Genomic DNA, 18,285 nt, shown 5'->3' with positions numbered 1-18,285 from the left:
CCTGAAATCTGGCGAAAGGTTACAAGGTTCAAGGGGGCCGAATACTTTTGCAAGGCACTGTATAGCCCCCCCCCCTCCTAAAAAAAAACTGGACTTCCAGTATTAACCGACTCCTAAAATAATCAATAGCTGTAGCCCTAGATGCTATGCAATATGTACTCTTCGAGAATTAGCTTCCAACTGCGCAAGCAAAATATGAGCGCTGACCAAACCATGTTAGAATTACTTTATATTCAAGTAAGTATAAAGTATTAGAATATTGGAAGAGGAATACATATAAACATGGTATCATGGTATCGGAGCCAGGTAACAGAATCGTAATCGGAAACCAAACAATTGTATCGTTCAACACTATTTTTAAGCAAAGTTTAAGGTTTAAAATTACGGTCAGATGCCAAGTTTCTGGTTTTAAAGTAGGGTTTGGTTTGAAATTGGTTTTGTAAGTAAAAGTTTGGGTATTAACGATCAAGCTAGTGTTACAATTTCCCTTTGGGGTTTTAACCTAGGCTTGCGTTTCAAAACGGTTTCACTTTAATATTGTGATGTCATAATAAGCATTTTCAAGGCTTTGTTGACGTTTCAAACAGGGGCCATAGTTAGCCATTCAGATAATATTGGTGTTTAAAGTATCAATCAATTTCAAATGAGGCAATGGGTACGAGTTTGTAAGCGTTGTGGTTTGACATTAGATTTGAAGTTTCAGATTAAGCTTTGAAGCAAAAGTTAAGACTTCTGATTCAGTACTAAGGTAAGTATTTGATCTCAGGGTTAACACTTCAAATTAAGATCCCAAACTATGGGTTTTATGTCTGAGTTAAGGTTTTAAAAAGATTTAGGAGTTCAAACCAGGGATTGTGTTTCAAACGGCAGTTCCCAGTTATTTCAAAGTAAGGTTTTCAACACAGGTGTGAATGTAGTTGTGCATGACTTGCATTATCATCTACTGATCCGCCGGTCCTGTCCCTTCACGTGTCCTCCATCGTGCCTTCAGTCGTCCATCATCACCTCCCTCATGTCATCATCACCTCCTCTCCTCATGGACGCGTCCTCTTCTTTCCTCTCTAAATGGGATCACTGCAGGTCACTCAACACTCAGGTGTGTGCCACCGCTCGCATTTGTTAGTCTGTGTGTTCAAAGCGTCCTTTGGCGCTAAGGGAATGTTAAGCGCGCAGAAAAAAGCTGCAGTGTGATTAAAACAACCTCCTGTAATGAGGGGGGTGGCCTTAGTGTATGTGTTTATTGCATCCCTGTAGAAACATTCAGTTAATAAAAGGGGAGAGAGTCTGGTTAATGGGGGCTAAAATACATGCCCAAGCTGCAACTTGGTTGGCTATATCCTACGAAGAAGCAGGCAGGTCATTTGAGGCCGTCACTTGTCTTAGTAGAAGAATTATAATGAGTCTTAATTGGCGTGGGGCTCACATAAACGCGATACATTTACAGTGCATATAAATCGACATGTAGCACACAGATGGGATGTCATTCACGCCATAATGCTAAATCATTTGGATCATTTTGATACAAGAATCCGATAACTAGTGATAGGCTTTTAAAAGTCGAGGTTTCAAATAAAGATTTCAAAGGGATTGACATAAGGGTTGAGTTGAAGGGTTTGAAAGCCAGTGTTACAGATTTAAATTATGGATTTTAGTGTAATTCATTGTTCAAAACAAGGGTTGGGATTTCAAGACGTGTTGTTTTCTAAGTCTGGGTAATGTTTCTAATGAGGGTTTGTGCTGAATGAATGATTAGGATTTCAGACAAAGACTAGGCTTTTGAATCAGGATTTGAAACTAAGATGATTTTAATTTTACAAGTGTGGGCACCTTGTGGGCAAAGGTTGTAAATTTGGGTTAGGATTTCAAATTAAGTTCTCAAGTAGGCCTGCACAATATATCGTTTAGAGCTGAAACGAATACCCGAGCAACTCGAGTAACTCGAGTTTAAAAACTGATCCAAGTAATTTTATTCACCTCGAGGAATCGTTTAATTTTGCCAGCTCTAAGTATCACATTTTGCCCGGACTACTTTTAATGGGGGACAACGCGCTGACAGCACGTGCGTAGAGGAAGAAGCAGTAAAAAAAAACTTACTTACTGCAGCCGACAGCCGCTACAAACTACGCTGACGTTGCTAAAAACTATGCCCACATGATGTTGGTCTGGTAGCAGGTAGTGTCCAATGCATCCCATAGATATCGAATGCATTTAGGACTGGATGCGAAATGACAGACTCGGCTGCGTCTGGGCAGCGTTAGTGAACAGCCGCCATGTTTAAGCAGTAGACTTCTCATCACTAATAAATATAACGTTTTACTGTCACTCACTCATGTAACGTTAGCCCTTCGGAGGGCAAGGTTTCTATGGATTATGACCACTGTCGATGCGTGGCTAACGTGTCTTACATACAGGCTTTATTTAATCTGTAAAAACACAGCGCTGTAGAGTGATGAGGGTGTAAAATTAAAACATAATAAAGCTAACTGTCAGTTTTAGCTCAGTAGTCATTGCTGAATAAAACACCAAGTAGCACTGGTCCCTAATGTGCTCCAATACAGCAGGTATCATACATTTATTTTGAACACTGCAAAAACTAAAAATCCTATCAGTACTTACAGTTTAGACTAACTTAAAACTTAACTAGAACTTAAAAATAGCTTGACACAAATGGAAATGAAATTAAAACACGTGGGAAAAACACGTAGCTTTTAAGTGATGTGTGTTATCAAGCGTAATTACATTTATAGGTAAGAAATATGTTTTTTTTTAAAGAGCTAAAAGTTTTTTGAGTGAAAGCAGTGAATTTTTTTTTTCTAGTCACATCTGAGATGCAACTGTTGGCTGTTTTCAACTATGTACATCGAAAATAAAGACATTGCGTGACTGAAAATGGTTCAATATTGGATTAAATTTCTTTTTTTCTCATGTATATTTATAATTGCTCTTTACCTAAAAAAATGTTTTATCCGATTACTCGATTAATCGATATTTCTCATGAATGTTCAGGTTCCAAAGCAGAAGTCCCAGTCAAAACGTGATGTCTACTCTCTTTCAGGCATCCTGTCCGTGCTGTCTTTGTCTTCGGAGTGCACATCTCTGGCTTCCGAGCTTCCCAAGGTGTCATACGTCAAAGCCATAGACATCTGGCTCATCGCCTGCCTGCTGTTCGGCTTCGCCTCCCTGGTTGAGTACGCCGTGGTGCAGGTCATGCTCAACAGCCCCAAGCGCATCGAGGCCGAGAAGGCTAAGATCGCGTCTAAGGAGAAGGCGGCGGGCAAGAGCGCCGCCAACGCCGCTACCAGAAACAACACCGTCAACGGCACCGGGGGGACGCCGCTCCATGTCAGCACATTGCATGTCAGTGCATTCCGCCTGCTACGATCCAATCGGCATGCTGAACCCATACCTTTAAAATCGTTAAGAGCTCGCGTCAATTAGATCAGAAGATTAGTTATCTAAATGGAACAGTTTGAGGCTGAAACGGTAAATAATCAAGGATTGTCTTTCCAGTTGGGATTTGAGAGACAGCGAGAACGAAAAGTGGTATTTCTTATGTGGCAAAATTGATTTTGTTTTGTGGCCTTTTTTTTTTTGCCATGTGGCATTTTTTTGGTATGTGGCAAAATTGATTTTGCCATGTGGCTTTTTTTTGGGATGTGGCATTTTTTTGGTATGTGGCATTTTTTTTGTATGTGGTAAAATGGATTTTGGTATGTGGCATTTTTGCAGCCATGGTGTGGCATGGAAATGGATGGTTTGCAAAAATGCCATGTACAAAAAAAATGCCACATACCAAAATCAATTTTGCCACATACCCCCCAAAAAAAATCCACATGCCAAAATCCATTTTGCCTCATGGCATAAAAATGCCACATGGCAAAATCCATTGTGCCACACACACACAAAAAATGCCACATACCCAAAAAATGCCACTTGCCAAAATACATTTTTCCACATACCAAAAAAATGCCACATGGAAAAAAATATCACACGCTAAAATACATTTTGCCTTATGGCAAAAAAATGCCACATGGCAAAATCAATTTTGCCAAACACCAAAAAAAATGCCACATGTCAAAATACATTTTGCCACATGGCAAAAAAATGCCACATGCCAAAATCAATTTTGCCAAACACCAAAAAAATGCCACAGGTCAAAATACATTTTGCCACATGGCAAAAAAATGCCACATGCCAAAATACATTTTGCCACATACCAAATACCACTTTTCGTTCTCGGCCCTGCTGAATTTGAAATGTTTCTTCGAGCCTCAAAATAGGGTTTTTGTACTAGATTCGTTTTGAAATTGGGATTTCTGGGATGGGTAAAGATTTCAAGTGAGGGTTTTTAAGCAAAGGTTTTGTTTAAAAAAGGGTTATGTCTTGAATTCAATGTTTAAGTGAAGGTCAAGTAGGTATTTAAGTCTTAAATTTGGAGTTATGCTGTTCCCCCACGCAAAGGGTTCCAAGTTACGCTTTTAAACAATAATCATGGTCTCAAACTAGGTCTTTTCTGGTACGGATTCAAGACTAGTTTAAGTGTTAACTCAGATTTTAGTCAGGGTTTCAATATAGAGCTTTGAGTTTCTGATTTCAAGCCAGTGTTAGGATTTGAAGAAGAATTATTCTACCAGCTAGGTTTACCGCATGTTTGAAATGTGGTTTTCTAATAATGTCAGGTTTTAGACTAAGGGTTAGGGTTAACAATTAGGGGCGAAAGCCAATCTTAGGGCTTCAAAGTAGGGTTTTAAGCAAAGCTTAGATTTTGATATCGGGTTTCACTACAAAGCAGCTCAGATGTAATCTAAATGCAAAACAGTGAACTGAAAACTAATCTATCAGAAAATGTGTGGACTCTTAGTGTGTCCCAAATGTGACTGTGCTTGTCATTCACCCATCCATTTGTGCGCTAATAGAATCGAATGTTCCTCTGGAGTCCTTCTCAGTCATCTTTGAGTAGGATTACACCACTTTCATTTTGCTTTAATGAGCAATTCTTGTCAAAAGCAAATCAACATAATGAAGCTCAGATGAACTTAATGACTTGCACTGATTACATTCTGTTCATCCCGTGAGCCTTGACAGCCGTCCACACCTTTTGAAGGTGGAGAAATATCACAGTCTATGGAAATATCTGGAACAAAAGCAAGTTCCACCCTGAAGATTCACTGGCCACGATTTCACTGGTAGAATGAACATAGATGGAGGGCCTCAAGGATCTGTCCTTGGCCCAGTGTACTTGATGCTGAATAGCCTTTCCTAAGGCAATAAATCAAGCAACTGCAGTACATCCAAAATTTAACAATCCAAACATAATAGTGCTATCAGAACAAGTGTACCATACTGCAGGATGAGACATTTAAGACACAACTCTCAACTTTTCTCGAATCTTAAAAATAATAAAAAATGGAGTTCGCCCACTTCTCAGTAGCTAGTTTTTTTTCATCGATGTTCAGACCAATCTTCCGTTCCTATGCAGGTGGCGGAGACGCGCTGCAAGAAAGTGTGCACCTCCAAGTCGGACCTGCGCACCAACGACTTCAGCATCGTGGGTTCGCTCCCGCGGGACTTTGAGCTGTCGAACTTTGACTGCTACGGCAAACCAATCGACACGGCCGGCGGTGGCAAATCGCAGACCAAGAACAACAAGAAGCCGCCGCCCCCCAAGCCAGTCATCCCGTCGGCCGCCAAGCGCGTGGACCTATACGCCCGGGCCCTCTTCCCGTTCTCTTTCCTCTTCTTCAACGTCATCTACTGGTCCTGTTACTTGTGATCGCTGACGCCCCAGCCCCACCAATCTCTCGCCCACCCAAAAATTGGTGCTTCCTCCCATCAAAAGCGTGTTAATCCCACTCGTTCAAAACTAAAACTGTATAATCTATTTATCTAATGTAAATGTAATTATCATCCCTGCTGGTGATTTATTCAACAGCTTTGTCAAATGCACACTTCTACAAAAAGAGCTACTATCAGGGGTGGGCAAGGTATAACCCAGGGCCCATATACGGGGCCGCTCACTTATTTAAATTAGACGACTGGGTATTTACAGTGCATTGGGAAAGTATTTAACTTACTTCACATTTACAGTCTTTTACTGTCTAAAATGGAATTTGTTTTTTTCCTCAATTCAACATACTACATCAAATAAGGAACAATTTTAATGTTTTTTGAAACTGTATTAAAAGTGATTCAATAGCAAACCAAAAATATATTTTACGCTTTAATATTTGTATTAAAACATATTTACCTGGTTTTAATTAGTCGTTCAATAATTGGATAATATTGTAAATAATGATAGAAATACTTGCAATGTTAAATATATAAATTATAGTTTGAATTATTTATTTGTTCAAAGAATTAGCCAATTACATTAAATTACAAATAATTACTGGTAGACTTTTATTTTGAAATACAGTGATCCCTCGCTACTTCCCGCTTCAGACTTCGCGCCCTTAGTCCATCGCGAATTTTTTTCAATTAAAAAAATAATCAACTACAGATGAGCTCTACCCCGATTTGATCACACAGCCCCTCTCTCCCTCCTGCTGCGTTTCTTGGTCTGGCAGTGCACTGGAGTTGCTGATTAAAGTTAACGATGATTGACAGATGTTAAGGTTTGATCTTGCCAGAGACGCTTGGAAGCCGAAGCTTCAAAGCGCTGAATGCGTCAATCATCGTTTAACTTGTAAAACACTAGCTGTGGCAACTCATTGTGTGTAAGTGAGCGGATTTGAGTGGACTCACTCCATGAAGCATTTAGTAAAGACAAGCATTTTTCTACTTTATTCTTTTTTAAAAATAATTCGGTGAGACAGTATATTTGAAGTGCTTAAAAACCATTTATTAAAATATTTATACATAAAAAGTTTTGGTTTTTTTTTATTATATTTTGGGGAAAAAAGGGGAAAACGTGTCTTGTATGTCTCGCTTTTCAATGCTAAATCTGAATAAATACATTGAACACACACAAAAAAAAAATGGGGGTGGGGGGTATCTACTTCGCGATTTTTCACTCATGATGGCAGGTTCTTGTCCCATTAACCGCAAAAATGAGGGATCACTGTATACTCAATTAATAGTAACATTACTGTATTTCGTAAATTGATTAACTGTAAATGATTTTCACCAAATATTCAATTCTTGTAATTTTTTTTTATTGATTTGGTTCAATAATTATAATTTCACTATAAATAAAAATATCAAAATTAATAAAATGTATATTTAATCTTTTATTAACATACAAATGTATTTTTGATCATTTGTTAATCATAACTAATCAAGGGGGGGGAATAAAAAAAAGATTATTTTGTTATAATAAGAATCTATTTGACATACACATGTGAACATTTTTAAATTTCTTTTTTTACAAATGGCTCGGCTCATCTCTTGGTTTCAAAAACAAAATGTGGCCCTTGAGCAAAAATGTTTGCCCACCCCTGGCTTATAAATCAATATATATAAATTATTTATATATGTAATATGTACATAGCATCTATTTATCATAAGCTTATTTTTTGTTTTGTTTTTTGAACACGCCAAGCAGAACGTTATATCATTACGTTGCATGTTATTAAAGGCGGGAAATGCATGCATGTGTCAACTTATAAATATGGAATTCAACATTTTAAGACAATTTTCGAGGGAGGGTTTTCCTAATATTTTTGCTCTTGAGTGACAGGCCCCAACTGCCCTTCCACTGTGATGTTTTCCACCTGTATATGCGGGTTGCAAGCAAAAGCTCAATAAAAAGACGACTTTTCACATCACGTGATGCACACAGAACGCCTTTCGGGATGCTCGTCATTGAACGTGCGGCTCATAAAAGGTGACCTATGTATGTTTTTCCCCACATTTGAAAATTGTTTTAAATGCCGATTTCAAAGCCGCAGTGAACACTGCCTTTGCTGGCCACAATTGAGTCATGCGGCCCACTCCTAGAGGCTCCATACTCTTTTCAAGTATTGACCATAGTGCTGTATAATGATCTGTGTAACAAACACTGACATGCTTTGATGCTTCTGCATTGGACACGTGGGTGTATGTAGCATCCGAGCGGGCTAACCTATATCACACAGGGCGAGCACTAATCCGACAAGACCTCTCACCAGGCCACCGCCCTGCAGGAGACCAGGATGCAGGCTGTGGTGGGCACATTGTCAACAGCTGACGACTCACTATGCAGCCTCAGTTCAATAGGATAAAATCTCACTTTTATGAGTCAAGACAAAGTAGGAAACCTAATACATTTTCCCCCCTTACATCCTTTTCATCATTTGCCCCTGACCTTTATGGCTCTTAATTTGTACTTGTTCCTCTCTCGCCTGGCCTTTAACTTTTTCGTACTTCTAACAATCATCTATTATGGTTTCTTTCATGTTCTTTCTCATGCTACATTTTTTTTTGCGTCCTTTTTTTTTAGCTTTTTTTTTTCTACTGTAAGGCTGTACAAGTACATTATAGGGGAAGTTCAGATTTTTAGTTTAGTTAATGCATAACCAGACTAACTAATGGTTTGGTAAAAAAATTAATAAATAAATAAATTAAAAAAAAATATATATATATATATATATATATATAAGCCTAAATAGGGTTAGGGTTTAGGGTTAGGGTCTGTTAACTTAGCATTTATAATTTCTTAGTTAAGGGCACATGTGCTATACTTTACAATAAGGGTCCAAAAAGCATTCAGTAATGGTTAACAAAGGTTGGGGGGGGTTTAGCATTTATAATTTCTTAGTTAAGGGACACGTGCTACACTTTACAATAAGGGTCCAAAAAACATTCATTAATGGTTCGTGACGGTTAAGTAATACTTATGAGGTACGTTCACGTGAAATAATATCATACTTAAGGTAAGTTTAGCAGGACCTAAGGACTCACAGAGCAATGTTTCTCATTTTAAAATAACAATCACTTACTAGTACCAGTATACTGTACATTAATAACTATTTATTAATGCAATAATGTATATGTGAATTAATGTTAAGTAATAGCAATGTTTCTCATTTTAAAATAACAATCACTTACTAGTACCAGTATACTGTACATTAATAACTATTTATTAATGCAATAATGTATATGTGAATTAATGTTAAGTAATGTATTTTATATATATATATATATATATGTTCTAACCTAACCTTAAGTATGGTATCATTTCACGTGAACGTACCTCATAATTATTACTTACCTTAATTAACAATCACTGAATGTTTTTTGGACCCTTATTGTAAAGTGTAGCACATGTATCCCTTAACTAAGAAATTATAAATGCTTAAGTTCCCCCCTCATCACCTTTATTAACTATTACTGAATGCTTTTTGGACCCTTATTATAAAATGTAGCACATGTGTCCCTTAACTAAGAAATTATAAATGCTTAAGTTAACCCCCCCCCTTAACCTTTTTTAACCATTACTGAATGCTTTTTGGACCCTTATTGTAAAGTTTAGCACATGTGTCCCTTAACTAAGAAATTAAAGATGCTTAAGTTAACAAACCTTAACCCTATAAAGGCCTATATATATATATATATATATATATATATATATTTTTTTTTTTTTTTTTTTTTTTTTTGCCAAACTATTAGTTACTGTCTGGTTATGTATTAACTAATGCATTAACTCATATTAATTAATATATTAATAAATGTTAGATAAGCAATTATATTAATTATTGTAATGTTACTTAAACATTAGTTATTGTCTTAAAATGCATTAACTAATGCATTAACTCAGGTTAATATATTAATGTTAAGTAAGGGATTAAATTAATTATTGTCATGTTACTTAAACATGAGTTATTGTCTAAAAATACATTAACTAATGTTAATTAAGGGACGCTTATTGTAAAGTGTTACCATGATCCTGTCCTAGCACGCCAATAAAAAACAACATATGCACGCATGAAAATAACCGACGACCCATGCAATCAATAGTGTTGGCTATGTTTTCAGGATGAAGTGATTAAAATTTACCATTGCATATCAATAACTGCAGTATGAACAGCAACATTTGTAATCCAGTAGCTCTGTAGGGAACAGGTTGCAGAGCGGAGTGATATTTTTACCACCGAAGTGTTTATGTCGCAGCGGTATCCACAGTTTGTATTGTGCCTTCTTCTTCATATGAAATCTGTCCAAACTTATTTGCCCATTTCTTCAGTCTGTAGCCACAGCGTTTAAACGCATGTTTCACTATGTTGCCGTTCTTTAGTCAAAACTCCGTAGAACGATGCTGCATTTGAGGAAGATAGAAAATCGGAGTTTTCCATATTCCGACCATGGTAAATATCATTGGAACGCCACTCAAACTGGGGGGCACTAGTCGGGAGAAGAAAAAAAAGTATCCCGACTTCACGACTTGCTTCAGACGTCACTCAACAAAATGCGCTTCCCGTCAAAAAGCAGACCGTCAATAGTAAAACTAAAGAAGACAGTTTAGTGTTGTCTATCTACCTTAGCTGTCGTTTTTCCTCCACCATTTGACCGCTTACGAGAAGCCATGTTTGCTGGAGGTCAACATGTCTTTTAATGGCCAAAAGAGAAAACGCTTTGAACGTTCTGAGGTTGCAACTGGTATCATCTGAGCATGCACGGAGATGAAGAGGGGGTCCGGGGTGAGGCATACCCCCCCCCCTGGTGGCCGAAAATGGCATTGCATGTAATTGACTTTCATTTACATATATGAATTTAAAATTAAGACTTTGCCGGTAAAATGTTGTGAAGCAATAAAACGACAAAAATGAATGAAATTAGCAACATTTTTTTTTTTAGAATGGGTCAAAGTTATTTTTTGAACACATTATGTGACTAGCACTTTAGAGACAGCCATTTGCTTTGCTTAGCCAAAACCACCTGAGGACAAATTCTGGCTGGAATATTCAGTCAAAAAGGATGCGGCATCTACTTCTCCACTAGGTAAGACGGAAAAACGCGTGTGCTCACACACACGCACCCCCACACACACAGCCGGGATACCAGTATGCACGAGCATGGGCTAAGCTACTATCCGAGCATATACAGTATCTTGTAGGTTAATTTTATTGCTGACACTGCGTTTCGGGGGTCATCAACATGTTTTGCCTCCCCCGCCACGAAAGTCAAACTCCGCCTATGCATCCGAGTGGGACAAGTCCGATTTCCCAGCTTCCTCGAATGGAGCATAAGAGGCTGCAGCACTCCTCTCTATTGGGGTCGCATGATCTAAAAAAAAAAAATAGTCCCGCAGATGAATTAATTCCGGCAGTTTGGTGCGACATTGTTATGGCCGCGTGGGTATTTTGAATAACGATCTGCATTTTGAATTTATTTGATTCTGTTAGATCTGTTAATATGGTTTTTTTATTGACATGCTAGGAGGGGACCATTGACTTGTGCTAGCTTAGCCACTCCTGAGCCCTGAAAATAATAAATTACAAACTGTATGGAATTTGTTGAAATCAACTCCACCAACTAATTTAACCCCGGCTAACTCGAAGATTAAGCCTAATGGCCAAAATTCTAAACTTTTGTTTTAAGAAAGTCCAATTCAATGTTATACTCAATTGATTTACAGAACAACCTAAAATCTTCATAGTGACCATGAACACAATACCATTTTTTCCTCCAGTTTCACTCAAAAGGTTGAAATAAGTGTGTGAGATGGAAGGCGTTTGTCTTCTATTTGATTTGTTAACGGATTGCAATCGATTTGCAAGTAAAACTGCTCTGTAAACGATCAGATTTAAAATAGGTGGCAATGTGATGGCACGCTGTGATTTATTATATAATTACCTGCTCATTTTGTGCTTTCTCCATACCCACACATCACTGGAATACTGAAGAGCAAAACCTCTCACCGCAGTCTTAATAACGTTTAAAACCGCAAGACCATATTACAGTATGTATAGCCCCCGCCACTCAAATAAAATAGGATTGTTTGTATTGAATGGCCTTCGACACAAGCCGAAACAGTATTTGGTCTCAGCACTCTTGCTGAGGCCAGGACAGTTCCCTGGTTTCAAGAACTCAACCCGCAAGTGTCAGGAGAATCTTGACACTGCAACTTGACTTATATGTTGTGCATTCATAATTCATCTTCAGTTCCCAACTGCAACAGCCTTCTAAGACTTACTCATTCAAGCCATTCCTACCAATTAGTCTTTTTTTCTTTTGTCAAGATTGGTCTTAATATTGATATATAGTATTTCCTCTTCAGTGGGTTAATGAAACAAGGATTTTCTGCTGTCCGTGGTGCTGAAACATGGATTTGAACATGTAATGCTTACAAATAATTGAAATGATCCCGTAGTTGATTCAGAATTTTATAGGAAACCAATGGACAGATGCAAAGGCAAGTTTTTGTTAGAAATCATGCTGCCATAATTTGGAAGAACTGCAATCATTTCAAGAAAGTGATAGCGATTTTATGCGCAGGTCCCTGAAAAGCTAATTGGTTTCTTTAGTCAAGCATCATTTCCTCAGTCAAATTGGCCTTCCTTCAGTCAAAAATAACACAAATGAGCATTCAATGGTGTTTATCAATGGTGATTTCATCTAAAAGAATTTTTCAAATTTCCTTGTGCTAGATTAGATAATTCATGGTGTATCAAGCGGACAATTATATTAACAGGTTAATGAAATCCTTCAGAAAACCAACCTTATTTGCATTATCTACCTCAAAGGATTCCAAGAAAGCTGCAACAAAATGCTGTTTAATCAAGAAAATTCATAAATGGAATATGTTTGACGAAATGAAGCAAGCTAACATATCCCAAAAGAGCTGTAGCAGCATGCTACGATCCAAACAAGTTAAAGTGCTTTTGAAAAATAGAGTAATTGTCATCCATCAGTCTTGAGATGGTTACAAAGCTATTTCTAATCCTTTACTTGATTACTTCAGCAAACCACAGTGGGAGCAATTATACCAGCAATCTTTAGAGAGAATATGAAGCAGTGGATAATGGCCGGTCTATATAAATTACCCTTAGAGCGCCGTGAAAACTCTAGAATGTCACAAAGTGACCCAGGACAACAGCTAAAGAACTACAGGCTTCCCTTGTTTCAGTCAGTTTTTATGGTTCAACTTAAAGAAAGACACTGGGCAAAAATGCATCCATGGTAGTGCAGACCAGAACTTGTCAGTCTTACTTTTTCAGAAAGATTCCCCAATTCTTGGGTGATTACTGAATGATCTAAATCTGGGGGGAAAAATCTGAAGAATAAACCATACTAACAGTCAAATGTGGTGGCAGTCTGACAGTTTGGGGCTGCTATGCTTCTTCAGAACTTGAACAACGTACGCTGTCTTCACATGCTCTGGGAAAGATCAACCTTCCAACTTGCTGTTTGGTAAATGCGATACGTCCTGTTGATGTGCTTTTGTTGTTGTAGCAAAAAAAAAACAACAACAAAAAAAACCATCACATTCATAAAAAAAAATCAACATTCATTCATCTACAAAAACAAGAGAATGCATCAAAATGCAAACGCTGTTTTTGTTTGTAATGAATATTTTAACAAACACTTGTTTAAAACAATTAGAGGATTATAAATGTTAACATTGATAACTTTTACTTTTCAACATGGCAGCGGGCAAACAACACGCTTTTTTTTTTTTAAATTAAGATTCTTCGTTAATTTGCGCATTTTTTGACGTCGTCACGCCAGTATAATAACGAAGACACTATGTCTACACCGCTTTGAAAAGTAAAAGTTCCACCCATATCGGAAACTCTGTATTATAATAAAATCCCAGTTCTCTAGTAAAAAATACAATTTCACATTCAATTTTCGGCTGGACAAATGGTATTTACCCTAATTACGACGTCACATGAAGGCAGCATATACAGTGCATCACAAAAGTTAGTACACCCCTCGCATTCCTGCAGATATTTAAGTACCGTAATTTCCCGAATATAAGGCGCACCCGTGTATAATGCGCACCCCAAATTTACTTGTAAAATCTAGGGAAAATTACTGTACCCGTTTATAACGCGCACCCTAATTTTAGAAGAAAACAGAGCTTGTGTACAGATACAGAGATGTCATTTTACTGACTGGTGAAACACAGCACAAGCATAGCACATTGGTAGTTCAAAACATTACCGTAAACTGACAATATTTACGGTAATAATATGATTTGACAACTTCTCCAACTTACCAGAATCTAGGAGAAAACAAAACAGATGTGACTTTTCTTTTAAAGGCTGCTGTATAACTTGCTCATTTCCTCATGATGAATAAATGTTTCTTCCATGGATTGATACGGTAAAATGAAAGTGAGAACGTAAGTCGGAAATCCGTGAGAGCTCATAGCTGTCAACTCGACAGTAACAAAAGGAACTATTGTTATTTGGGTTTGAGTTTCCCGAGGGACCGATATAGTTGACGGACATAGGAAGTGTGTGTCCTTACATTTGTTATGGTCCGAATTGCGGAGCTGCGATAGACGTCAACTTAAATGACTTTAAGAAACTAAATTCTGTGCTTTATGAAGAGTGAAAAAAGCAGAATTTAACACAGACGAAATCATTCGGCCGATTAGAGTGAAGTATTACCGAAACAAAACGGTGACGTCACGTACCGTAATGGTCGGCAACGGGTCGCCGCATACGTTTCTTCAACACAACGTGGCCGTGTCAATGAAAAAAAATCGGTTTATATATATATGTAATACATATATATGTCTGTCTCCATCCATGTACCCGTTTATAATGCGCACCATGAGTTTACAAGTTGATTTTGGGGGAAAAAAGTGTGCGTTATATTCGGGAAATTACGGTATATCATTTCATGGGACAACACTGACAAAATGACACTTTGACACAATGAAAAGTAGTCTGTGTGCAGCTTATATAATAGAGTTAATTTATTTTCCCCTCAAAATATAGCCCTTAATATCTAAACCCCTGGCAACAAAAGTGAGTGCACCCTTTGAAAAAGCGTACATCCCTAAATGTCCAAATTGAGTACTGCTTGTCATTTTCCCTCCAAAATGTCGTTAGAGGAGTGCTGTCGGCATTGCTGCAGAGATTGAAGACGTGGGGGGTCAGCCTGTTAGTGCTCAGACAATACGCCGCACTCTACATCAAATTGGTGTGCATGGCTGTCACCCCAGGAGGAAGCCTCTTCTGAGGGCGGTACACAATAAAACCCGCAAACAGTTTGCTGAAGACATGTCAACAAAGTACATGGATTACTGGAACCATGTGTTATGGTCTGATGAGACGGGCGGGCTTTACTTGTCTTCAGAAGAGGCTTCCTCCCAGGGTGACAGCCTTGCACACCAATTTGATGTAGAGTGTGGCGTATGGTCTGAGCACTAACAGGCTGACCCCCACCTCTTCAATCTCTGCAGCAATGCCGACAGCACTCCTGTAACGAGTCACATGACATTTTGGAGGGAAAATGACAAGCAGAACTCAATTTGGACATTTAGGGATATACTGTATGTTTTTTCAAAGGGTGTACTCACTCTTTAGATATTAACTTTAGATATTAATGGCTATATTTTGAGTTATTTTGAGGGGAAAATAACTCTATTATATAAGCTGCACACAGACTACTTTTAATTGTGTCAATGTGTCATTTTGTCAGATTTGTCCCATGAAAAGATACACTTGAATATCTGCAGAAATGCAAGGGATGTACTCACTTTTGTGGTACACTGTATGTGATTGAAAAAATCATGAGTTCTGCTCATGTTCATGACCTCAAGTTGACGTGAACATGTGCAGCAGGACAATGATCCAAAAACCGCATGGAGGAAAAAAAGTTCCCAACTCCCCAGTAAGGAAAGTAGCTATTGGCTGTCCTAAAAGTCGCTAGATGACATACCACCAAATTTGCATAGTTGGCAATTTGCATGTAATTGTAAAAGATGCTGTAGGAGAGAGGAATAACGTCGTAGGAGAAGGGAAAAACTGAGTGAAAGAAAATCACCCCCCAAAAAAACTAGATTTGTTGCTTTTGCCAAAAAAAGTCACAAAGATGGTATGGAAATTTGACAGATTTAGCGAAAAAGTCGCCGAATTGACAACTCTCGGTTCAAAGCATGGCCAGTTACAGTGGTATGAAAAAGTAGGGTTAGGGTTACTTTTAGGAATTTCTCACATTTTTGCATAAAATTACCATCAAATGTGATCTGATATTTGTCAAAATCACATAGATGAAAAAACTGTCTGCTTTAATTAAAACCACCCAAACATTTATAATATTTTGTGCCCCCCGCCTTTGGCAGCAATAACTTCAACCAGACGCTTCCTGTAGCGGCAGATCAGTCCGGCACATTGATCAGGACTAATCTTGGCCCATTCTTCTATACAAGACTGCTGTAGTTCAGTCAGATTCCTGGAATGTCTGTTGATTTACCTATGTGTTTAGGATCATTGTCTTGTTGCAGCATTGATCCTCATTTTAGCTTCAAGTGTCTGACAGATGCCCTTAGGTTTTCCTGCAAAACATCCAGATAAACTTTTGAATTCATTCTTCCATTAATGATTGCAAGTTGATAGGAGAACAGCCCCGAATCATGATGCTCCACCATGCTTCACGGTGGGGATGAGGTGTTGATATTGGTGAGCTGTTCCATTTTTCCTCCACACATGACGTTGTGTGTTTTTCTCCCAAACAATTAAACTTTGGTTTCATCAGTCCACAAAATATTTTCCCAAAACGTCTGTGGAGTGTCCAAGTGCCTTTTTGCCAACATTAAACTAGCAACAATGTTTTTTTTTAGACAGCAGTGGCTTCCTGTGTGGAGTCTTCTAATGAACACCATTCTTGGACATCGTATAACATATAGTTGATGTGTGAACAGAGATATCGGACGGTGCCAGTGATTTCTGTAAGTGATTTCACTCAAGGGTTCTTTTATACCTCTCTGAGTATTCTGCGCTGAACTCTTGGCGTAATCTTTGGTGGACGGCCACTCCTTGGGAGAGAAGCAACAGCGCCAAACTCTCTCCATTTGTAGACAACTTCTCTGACTGTCGATTGATGAACATCCAGACTTTTAGAGATGGTTTTGTATCCCTTCCCAGCTTTATACAAATCAATAATCGTTGATCGCAGGTCTTCGGACAGCTCTTTTGACTCAGCCATGATGCATATCATACAATGCTTGTCATCAAGACAATTCTTACCATGTGTGTGTTTCACAGTGGGCAGGGCAGCTTTAAGCCACTCATCAGTGATTGGGCACACATCTGACTAAAATTGTTTGGTAAAAATTGGTTTCAATTGCTCTTTAAGTCTCCTTAGGCAGAGAGTTCACTTACTTATTTTTCTTACTTATCTTTATTAAAATATGAAAAACTACAAATGTTTGGGTGGTTTTAGTTAAAGCAGACACTGTTTTTACATCTGTGTGATTTTGACAAAGATCAGATCACATTTGATGGTGATCATATGCAGAAATGTGAGAAATTCCAAAAGGTTCAGATACTTTTTCATACCACTGTGTTTACATATGTATATATATATATATATATATATATATATATATATATATATATATATATATATATATATCGTTAAAATATTTGATGCAATTAACACACATGCCTCGGTCAAACAGATTAAAATGACTGCACAGTGTAATGTCCACTTGTTACCTGTGTTTTTTGGTGTTTTGTCGCCCTCTGCTGGCGCTTGGGTCCGACTGATTTTATAGGTTTCAGCACCATGAGTGAGCATTGTGTAATTATTGACATCAACAATGGCGAGCTACTTGTTTATTTTTTGATTGAAAATTTTACAAATTGTATTAAAACAAAAACATTAAGAGGGGTTTTAATATAAAATTACTATAACTTGTACTAACATTTATCTTTTAAGAACTACAAGACTTTCTATCCATGGATCGCTTTAAGAGAATGTTAATAATGTTAATGCCATCTTGTTGATTTATTGTTATAATAAACAAATACAGTACTTATCTACCGTATGTTGAATGTATATATCCGTCTTGTGTCTTATCTTTCCATTCCAACAATAATTTAAAGAAAAATATGGCATATTTTAGAGATGGTTTGAATTGCAATTATTTACGATTAATTTTTAAGCTGTAATTACCTCGATTAAAAAATTTAATCGTTTGACAGCCTTAATATACAGTATATATATATATATATATATATTTTTTTTTTTTTTTTAAGTAAATAAAAGTACGAATTTAATTCTGAATTTTAGGGCCGCTTGGGTTATAATTGTCTATTTATATTTTATTTAATTGAAAAATTTAAGTGAAAAAAATGAACAAAAAACATTTTAAAATGTGTCTATTTTAAGACTCTTGCTTATCCA

At 37.5% G+C, this 18,285-nt stretch overlaps 1 protein-coding gene across 2 annotated transcripts in view; it reads left to right on the top strand.

Annotated features, from left to right (window-relative positions):
* Window positions 1-7,286, top strand: part of glrbb (glycine receptor, beta b) — a 45,727-nt gene extending 38,441 nt beyond the window's left edge. The window contains exons 9-10 of one of the 2 annotated variants that reach the window (XM_057850180.1): window positions 3,056-3,357; window positions 5,480-7,286. In XM_057850180.1, coding sequence (XP_057706163.1) covers window positions 3,056-3,357; window positions 5,480-5,773 — 596 coding nt within the window. In that variant the 3' untranslated portion in view covers window positions 5,774-7,286. Of the gene's footprint in view, window positions 1-991; window positions 1,097-3,055; window positions 3,358-5,479 lie in introns of those variants that run through there. The other variant, XM_057850181.1, reaches the window with a different exon arrangement.
* The last annotated feature ends 10,999 nt before the right edge of the window (window positions 7,287-18,285 follow it).

The sequence above is a fragment of the Corythoichthys intestinalis genome, chromosome 11, assembly GCF_030265065.1.
Source record: "Corythoichthys intestinalis isolate RoL2023-P3 chromosome 11, ASM3026506v1, whole genome shotgun sequence".
Lineage (NCBI taxonomy): Eukaryota > Metazoa > Chordata > Actinopteri > Syngnathiformes > Syngnathidae > Corythoichthys > Corythoichthys intestinalis.
Note: the sequence above shows the minus strand (reverse complement) of the source record. Positions and strands in the feature narration are given on the sequence as shown.